The following is a 9,733-nucleotide window of genomic DNA, read 5'->3' on the forward strand; positions in this document are numbered from 1 at the left end:
TATATATTTCATTATTTATACATCCTAATTATCGTCATTATTTCGCTTCCTTGCGATCGTTTACACGTAAACACGGTGCCCCAAATCCGCGTTGTCCTGTGTTGCTGTCTTCATCGATATCATTATTTTAATTACTGTAAATCACATCTATCTCTCAAATCACGTCTCGCGCCCCGTTGCCCACGAATCGACGCACGGTCGTGTTTTTATGTCCATGTCCTGGATACTGAATGTCTACACGACCTCATCGACCGAAAATTGTCTTCCGTTCCCTATAGAAACAACAGCTTTCTGTACAGCAGCCACCGAGCAAGCTCTGCTGATGCTACCGTTATTAAGTCAAACTTACAATGTACAGTGCTAGTTACGTGTACACTGCTTTCTGATCATTAACGATAGAAATAGTAACTACCTCGGTGTTATTGTAACTAAACACGTTGAAGGCCAAAGCAAGCAGACGAAAGCTATGTGACTGTCAACATTAATGCATGCGTATACATACAAATGCAAGACGTATCTAACACCTGCGCAGTGCTGTGTGATTCATCTGTCTTAGCTAGCTATTGAAAACGAAATTTAGTTGCATTAGATATAACGACAGAGAACGATCATTTAAAACAAACAACGATAAAACATTTACTAGCCTTTGGTTTAGGCTTAATCTGCTAAAAAAGCCACACAACAGGAAAAATAAGAATATAACAAGGAGATGCAAAAGACTGTGCTTCAGTTACCGTTGCGTCAATTCCTGCTTCCGGAATTCTGGAGCTACTCGGGAATGAGTTATCTAGAAGCAGCCCAGATGAATTATCTCCTCTCGCTTATTACTTTTAGCATTTACTTGTCATATAATTACTTCTTCAATTAACGGGATCAGCTCATTTTTAGACAACTCGCGGAACACACATACTGCCGTTCGTCCATATAGCGCTCGCATTTTGTTGGCTCATCAGACTCATTTGAACACACCTCGACGCTATGTATTTATATAATAGTTATGTACACGGTTGCTGCCTACGTTCTACCGTTTCTGCTGATTGCCTTCCGTCTGGCAAACTGAGTGTTACTACTACTATTGAAGTACATTCAAATGGCGGCAACGTATGCTGCAAATACCGTAGTTAGCGCTGATTCGCCTGATCGCTTTCCTAGACGATTGTTCAGTTCATTCATATTTCAACCATCTTAACGCTTTTTCAGTGCGAGCAGCTGTTAAATATCGTCCTATACGTTCTGGCTTCGCAGTGCTAAGCATTTACAGAGAATACTGGTGGTATGTAATTGTGAAGTTGGGTCCAATATTTAACCAATAATATAAAGCAGACAATCACACATACGTATTGTTACGCAACAATTACATTTTGCCAATTTTTGACAGTGGTTCGCTTCGATATAAGGCTTCTAATGCATGTCAGTTAGATATAAAGTATTTTTGTGATGTCATCAAACTCAAGCTAAAATGCGTAAAAGAACATTCATGACGTTAGAGATGCCATTAAAAAACATATACACCTGTTCTGTTTAGGTATGGTCAGCTCTAGCACCATACGCATTTTTTGCGGTTAGTATATCAAAAAAGTCATATGAAAAAACGGCTCCAATTTGTTCTTAATTTGCGTGTTGGTCAAAAGTATCTCGAATAATTAAAATCTCTGGCCCAGGCTCTACCTTGAAACTGGCATTAACGACTTCTGAGAAATCGTTGGGTAAAACTTCTTTAGATCTATTGAGCGCCACCACACCTACAGTTGTGGTCTACACCTCATTGCTCACACTAGTGTTAGCTATTATTACTTATTCGTGTTATTATTTCAGTCGCTGCTACAACTTACCCGACTACCGAGACTTCATTGCTCGACATATAGCTGTAAGGACTCCCGTTGAATGTTGGTCGAGTACAGTGCACTTCTGTCTACTTGTCTAGTTGTTTCTACATATGACTTTTCATTATCACCGTTTTGAACGTTTGTATCGTTCATTCTGGAAGATGTATACCATTTGTTAACTATGCACACCCTATTCCGCACACACTGTGTACTCTCGCACTGTCACATATACCATACATACCTTATCATTCTCAACAAAAGTATTTTCATTGTACATTAGTGGACTGCACTAGTAATATTTCACCAAAGGATCGACTACGCTTCAAAACTGCGCGGCGCTTCAGGGGCATGGTGAAGTAGCGACAGAGACAATGAGCAAATCTTCTGATTGATAAAGATGAGCATTAACAGTAGTTATAATTACAGCAGTGATAATAATAATAATAGTTGTAACTCGCACGTTCAATAGTAGTAATTGCAAGATGATCGACAACATGGTTCACCTAGGTATCATCATGATCGTACGCGCTGTTACACCTGAATAACTAGAATACCAGCACGTACGATGACGGTCTTTCCTTATGTTTTCATTTGTTGATATTATGTATTCTCTCTGTGCAACTGTTGCCCCAGCCGCCATATATTGCCTGAAGCGATGCGCAGATTTGGTGATAATTGCCGGTCGATTCATCGTTTGCCCTGTTTTTTCTTTGTCCAACTAAACCGAAATATGATTATTAAAACTCTGGAAAAAGTTCGAGGAGGAGGGCATCAAGAAGTACATAGGATAGTTGCTTGTTAAGCAGAGGGTGCTGTATCACGTCGTGGATTAATTCTGCTCCGTGGTCGTGGCATTTACGGCTCAATATAGAGACCACTACTGATGGTAGGAACTCCTTCATCTGTTTTAATACCTGCAAATGACAGCAAACTTCGTTGTACCAAACGTAAAGCCAGTCATATATATACATATATATATATATATATATCATTTGTAATAGATCAAACATCATAGTTCAAATACATGTCTAGGGCTAAATAAGCGCAAAACGGATATCTGTGAAGTGCTCGTTCCTACTAGCCAACAGCAAAACATAGGCAGTACGCGGTGGGATGGCTGGCCAAATGATCGAGGTCGCGAAAGAGGTACTCGGAAGTGTGATGGAGAGTCGCCCGCGGTGAGCTCGACGGGAGGAGGTCCAAGCGATGGGCTCAGGAGTACGAGCAACTTGTGAAGGAACGAAAGTAGTTACCGGATCAAGTCGTGAGACGAGCGCTTTGACATTTATAGAGAATAGCTTGGGTTTCAACATCAGTGCAGAGAATAGGTGGGAAAGCGTCAAGGCGAGGCTGCACGAACGCTTTCCTCTGGAGGATGTGAGAAAATTAACGAAAGGTGCTCTTCACCGTTTCAAATATTAAGCGGTGCTTGCTAGAGGAGTTAGGTATAAAGCCGAGTTGTCTGAGCAGCATTTAAAAAATGGCAAATAAGTACCTTTCGCTAATTTTCTCATCGTAGCGGGGGTGACTTCCTATACTAAGTTAAACCAGCGAATTGTGCCAGTTTCGTGTTATGTGATCACCATCCGGCCTAACAACTGAGTTGTGTGTCTCGGGCCTCAGGCCAGCCCGCCAGCTTGATCACCTCAAATCTCTACAACGATGCTGACTTCACGGTACATAAATTGATGAATCACTGGTGGTCAGCTTACGGGAGAAGCCCGCAGAAATATGTTAGTTTTTACCCCTATCGACAACGGGCACGTCCGTTACTGAAAAAAGTGAGCATGAGCCCCATTTGCCAAAGGGAACAGCTGAGATCATCACGAATACTACCGCGACAACGGAAAATACATCAAGACGACTGAAGGTCTTGTTGTGTGATCCTGTTGCGGCCGACTCGTGGAAAAATATGCCTAGTCACGTTGAAATTTGGAAACTGTGCGAGCTGCTATACGGCCTTGGACACAGTAGAATCTGGTAAGACGTGTGCGAAGCGATTGCGAAGAGATCTCGATGGAGTGTAAGGTTAAATTTACTAGTTGTTAAAAAATAGTGATTTCTGGATCAAGACATTCCACCGAATGTCAGTATGGCAGTATTATAATAAACCAACTAGTGTAGGGTTATATAAGCCTAGAGCAGGGGGGCTGTCCTTCGTACCAGCCAGCGCCAAAGCTTAGCCAGTCATATATACATATATATAGGGCAAACAATAGAGCTTAATTAACCCTAACTATTTTTAGAATGCTTTAATACTTGTACAGTGATGATGCCAGAATTTTGATTATTCAGTGCTCTTATATGGCGATAAACCGTTTTGTGTTCCATGTTATGGTTCACTTATGTATGTTCTTGTTTGACAAACTCAATCTACACAGTAACACGTAGCAGTTGCAGACAAGGTTTCCTTTAGCCATTTTAGCGATACAAAAGTACACATGGAACTACCTAGATTTTTAGCACAAAACATTCAACCGTTGTTTTATATTACTTCTCTCGTAATACGTTATTAATTGAATATTTAACCTAATCAGTACCACCTATATAAGTTAATAAACGCTCCTTGGTCGCCTTAAGAAAAAAGCGAGAAAAAGTAAACTGTTTTCAAATTTTATATCGGATTCAGCGAAAAACCCGACAATACGCGACATTTTTAAGCAAAAACAGGTCTTTTTCGATCTGGGTTAGCCGTAGCACAGTTTAGATCAACAGCTCAATAACAGAGAAACCTTGCGTTCTATTTTTGGATAACTTGCGTTCGTTTACGTGACTGTGAACAAACGGTATTTCAATGAAATTAGTAAATATGTAATATAAAAGCAAATTTTAATATCCATTCTTGTCTCTTATATGTGAACATCTATTAATCTAATTACTTTCCCACCATTCCTTCAGTTGTAGGTAAACTTCTTTTAATACCGTACGACACTTATATATGATTAATGGTGTCATACATATAGCAGCAACGAACAAGCTTATTACTACTACATTATTGATTTTATATAATTATTTCTTTACTAACTAAACGCAAGAAGATTGTTTCATTGGCTGGGAACGAGAATATAATTGTATGGTTAATTAATAGTTGTGTGCACTAGAAATATATCAGCTTATTAATCTTAGAATATAACGATATTTTTTATACATTCCTTTGTATTGGGCTCAATTTATGTAGCAACACGTACCTCATCGGAGCGCGCTTTCCGTTCGTCCGCGGTAGCGTCTCGTGGTTCGTCTTCAAATATGGTCTCCTGAAGAAGTTTGACTAATAATGCCATTCTTTTAGGTACCAATGCCTTCTTTGTGAGGACATCGTCAAGCAGGCTTTCAACTGCATCCTGTGTCGTATGCCTCAGCAACGGCGCCAAAGCTTTGAGTAGGGTAGTCACCCAGACTTCAGTGTTAAAGACACTGCTAGTCAGATAGATGAGGTAATCGAAAACGGGCCACGGACTAGCTGGAATTTCAGGCGCTCCGATCATGCGCCGGCAGAACGAGTAATTATTAGCATTGTCCCCAAAGAGAGGATTGCTTTTGAGTGGTTGGTCAGGCTGTTTTGTAGGCGTACCTTCTTTCGAAGCAGCGTTGGCCGACTTCGGTTTGATTGGTTCAGTTGACGCAAGGAAGGTTTGCAGAAATTCCTCGAGGTGCTGACCCTTCTCTCGGACTAGCTTGCGAGGTACGTTGCGGATCATCTTCCCCAGTTTAACATCAGGCAAAAAACTACCCGTGAACTCATTATTCATCTTAAGAAAGTTATACACGAGTTGACTGCCTCTAAGTCCTGGCAACGTGAGTAGCTCTTGAATATACCGCTCAAACGCGCTCAGGTGTTCTTCAAGAGTTTTCCGCTTTCTTGTACCAAAAGAACGTTTCGTTGGCAGCGGCTGTATTGGAAGTTCCCCATGGAATTCCTCCAGCTTGGCTTCGAGCACGTAAAACTCTGTGTACTTTCTGCCGACGACCCAATGAAGATCCTCGGGCCGCTGGTCTCCTTTAACGTCAATCCTCTGGATGTCGATCACAAAAAAACAGCCGTCACGATTTTCGTTGCCGGCTACTCGTGGAATCGATACTCGCCATGCACTTAAGTCTTTAAGTCGAGGGTCGTCGTGCATGCTAAAGGCGGCCTGTTCGAATTGCGTAGGCTCGTCTTCTGCTTCGGGGTTTTCAACGCCCTCTACAGTGGCCCAAAATGTCGCATTGCCAACCTTCGTCGCACTGGCGTTAGGCTTTACAGCTTGAGAAATGCTTTTAGGAACCTCAACTGTATAGTGGTTGCTAACATTAGATTCCCGTTCTTTACACGCAACTGCGAAGTAACGCTCACTCCGTCTAAACTGTGGCAACAATATTTTGTCTAACAAGTGATAGACATCTTCATACGTCTCGTACAGAACCGTTGATGTCCGCAGTTTCAGAATATTCTCTTTCGGCTGCTGAATAATCGATAGAAACTCAGCTGCCTTATTAACGTCCATCGGTACTCGATCCATTGCTTCCTCCGAGATGAACCGGTGATATATGTTCGCGGCTAGTTGGTGTAAATGCTCAATCTGAGCTGCATTGATATCTGGCGGGAGCAACTTTGAATTGAAATGCTCCAGTGCCTCATAAAACCATAGAAGATGTTGACAACCTTCATCTTTGAGGTGCTGTGCAAAACCCGAATATAGCTCTTTATTTTTCAACGTTGTCTGTAAGTCGAAATCATCACGATTCGAGTAGCGAACCGTTGGCGCGTTCTGATTGACAAAGTGGCTCAACAACTCAACAGACTTCTTCGATTTAGGAAACACTTGCATTGGTGTTTTGTCGAAAAAGATAAGCAGTATCAAGTTAATGATGTCTGGGTCCGCAATGACGTCCATGCCATTTAGGAAGACTGGTCCGCACAGTATTTCGCGGATGAGCGCGAACGCACACTGCGAATGGTAATATTTTCCAGGAATCAGCTGGGTGAGCATCTTTTCGGTGACTTTCCGCAGGTACTGATGTTCTGTAGCTCGATTCTTAAGAACAACATGCATACTAGGTCCCAAACAACTTAGCACAAGTTTTTCGATGTCTTTATCGTCCGGGTAAAGGCGACGCGCTCGCACGTAGACATCCAGATGCTGCGCGATGATGTGGATTACCTTACTCGTGATCAACTGGACTAGGTTAACTCTTTCCACCCTCTTGATCAGAGCGGAGATAACATGCCGAAGAATAATTCGTAACTCCTGGACGAAGATTTCGTCGCTACTTAGTTGTGAGTACCACGGATATACGTATTCCTGCAACACTTTGTTGAGAATATCTTCGATAGCGGAATCTACCTCTTGCGATACTATAAGTCCACGCCATGGGCATATATTGTAAAGCTTCGTGTGTATTTCGCAATCGGAGACCTTACATCGTCGGCATTCGAAGCGCCCGCTAACCGCAAGATTCACCTTCGGCATAATCCGCGGCCACAACGATATTATTTGCTTATGACGTTTTCTGGCGTCGACGATGTATAGTCCCCCGGCTGCGAATGCACTAAGCACAATAAAGCCACTCAGCTTTCCAAAGAGCAATGCGGTGACTAACGTCACTATAATAAGTGAGGCCAACACTGTACTGAGGAACTTGTCGTTGAATACCATCAGAAAATAACTTGCTTCTGCAGCAGCGGCAACACCTCCCCTGCTAAACAACAACAGCAAAAACAGTACAAGTTTTTGTAAAAACTCAAATGGCCATACACGAATTCACTTGAGAGTTTTAGAATTTAGATTCACTTATCTAAAGATTATACGATAACTAGATGATCTAACCGTTGAGTTGCATTGCATTTTTATAACTTATATATAGTTCAGCATCATAGAGGCACAAATTAGACGCCTGAAGGATTGCTATAATATGATATACTTCACGTACAGACTTAGCATGTCACTATTCTTTAAAGGGTACTTGCTCCGCAGGTGCGAAATCGGCAATCTGGGACCAAACGTTGTACTCTTTCGAAATACTCGTTGAGTGTTTCGTAGGATGGTAACATCTATCGCTCCCTAAAATGAACGTGCAATCGCTTTCTGTTTGCTCTGTGGAAGGACTCAAAGAAGAGGAGGAAAGCAATGATCGTTTGGACCGGCAAACAGTTATCAGGTGTCTAATTTGAGACAGTTGTAGTACCTCTAGGCGTGTCACTCCCAAAACTTCACAAGCACAAATGCTCCCGTTAATAATTAAAACCGAAATGACCATTACGAGTGAAGAAAACGTTTCCCAATACTTTTCAATGAGGAAATTCGAGAAACATATCGTCGCTTGAACTAAGGGCGCCTAGCTACAAGTAATATCAAGTCACTGTATTTAACAGCCCGAGTTTTTGGGGGGATAAACCTGGAGACTTGTTCAGTACGGAAATTCAGTAACCTGTAACTGATGCGGGTAGACACATAGATAGAATCTGCAAAAGGAAAATGACTTCCAACTGCTTGAGCGTTGGATTAATATTCGGTTAGTGTAAGTAATTAAGATAATTTGATTCAAGTACCAAACATATAATTTAATTGAAACGCTTATCAAATATAGCTAGCGTTTTCCTACTCTATATGATCAAAGAGCACTCTCCACTCTAGATCGACGATAGAGGTTTTCGCCGTTGACAAACCGCTCTTTTGGGCGTGATGTCACTAAACATTTATGGATGGATTGCTTCGTTAGCGAAGTTGGCTTACACTGCCATGACCTGTCACAAACTGACCTGGGTCGATGTCTAGGAGCACTACGACTAGCCATTCCCTTCAATTTAACGTCACATACTGTCAAAATTTTGGAAAAATTCTGCCCTGCAAGCAGCACTCAGCTGGTAGCACTAAAATCCGGCTCTGGTAAACACACTAAATACTGAACGAAGCCTGTTTGGATTCAAACGGATGCGATCGCGGGCACTGTCACGCAGAATCACCTCTACACGCTGTCTCGCCTTGGAAGCTGTCTCGCGCGGGTTTCGTCTGCATGACTGCCCTCCCGTCCGCCTCCTTCTTTCTTTAAGCATACCTATTTGCTTAGTTAGTTAGTTGGATGGCATAGCAGCGCAGTGGCGCCACAACAAGAACCGCATCTTTATGCAAATGAAATTCTAGCTAAGATATTTATTTATACATTATTACAGGATTGACAAGACCTTACGCATGTGCTTTACTGTGTGTTACCTGACCTCAAATAGCTTACAAAAAAAAAGATTTTGTTCGGAGATACTGGTAGTAAATAGTGGTATAGGTAAAGGTAGTCGTTCAGTAGTAGTGGTTCAAGCATCTCTAGGAAATTTATGAAGATGCCTTGATGATGATGAAGTAGTTATTTTGTAGAATCAACAGTTATTAGTTTGGAGGATATAATACGTTTCCATGACCTCCGTACGGCTGTGCCCTTCTCAATTAGCGGTCAAAGGTCATCGTTGCGACATCTTCTGACCGGCTACCGTCTTCACCGTTGCGCGCTCTCGTCCCAGTCGTCCAGCGATCCTAACATGTTCACACGCGCTTGCTAAGTCACACGGATTGGAGTTCAACGTTCCTAGTCTCGTATTCCGTCTTCCACAATAGAACAAGAATTGGCTGGACGAACAGCTGATCTGTTCTGAGGTTTCATCCCAAATTGCTACCACCGTAGTTAAATAATAAATTAAAACTTTAGCTTTGCCCGGAGTTCAAAAGGCTACCTGCTCTAGGTACGTTAATGACGTAGGACCTCAGCAATAAGCGTAATATAACTGAAAGTATAGTTATCTCAACATTTAAATTTTCCTAATCCATCATTTCATATGAGGAGCGGTTGTATTTCGTCGCAAATGTAGGAAGTTTGTGTGGTATTCCTTCCAATTAGCACATCGCGTGCCGACATATTGTTGTTTATTCAACAATAAGATT

The 9,733-nt window shown here is 41.9% G+C and overlaps 1 protein-coding gene across 5 annotated transcripts; it reads right to left on the reverse strand.

Annotated features, from left to right (window-relative positions):
• Positions 1-7: 7 nt before the first annotated feature.
• Positions 8-8,760, reverse strand: LOC111244830 (sorting nexin-14-like). Of its 5 annotated transcripts, none has more exons than XM_086980168.1 (5): positions 8,566-8,756; positions 7,737-7,900; positions 5,015-7,502; positions 2,932-3,054; positions 8-2,740 (listed from the first exon to the last, which is right to left on the reverse strand). In XM_086980168.1, exons 2-5 carry the CDS (start codon positions 7,745-7,747, stop codon positions 2,564-2,566), a joined length of 2,799 nt encoding a protein of 932 aa, XP_086836294.1. In that variant the 5' UTR covers positions 7,748-7,900; positions 8,566-8,756; the 3' UTR covers positions 8-2,563. The 5 variants fall into 5 exon arrangements, with proteins under 5 accessions (XP_086836294.1, XP_086836293.1, XP_022648045.1 ...); XM_086980167.1 differs by having other exon boundaries at positions 5,015-7,505; XM_022792310.2 differs by lacking the exon at positions 7,737-7,900 and having other exon boundaries at positions 8,566-8,760.
• Positions 8,761-9,733: the final 973 nt, after the last annotated feature.

This window comes from Varroa destructor, unplaced genomic scaffold (assembly GCF_002443255.2).
Source record: "Varroa destructor unplaced genomic scaffold, Vdes_3.0 BEIS01000002.1, whole genome shotgun sequence".
Classification (NCBI taxonomy): domain Eukaryota; kingdom Metazoa; phylum Arthropoda; class Arachnida; order Mesostigmata; family Varroidae; genus Varroa; species Varroa destructor.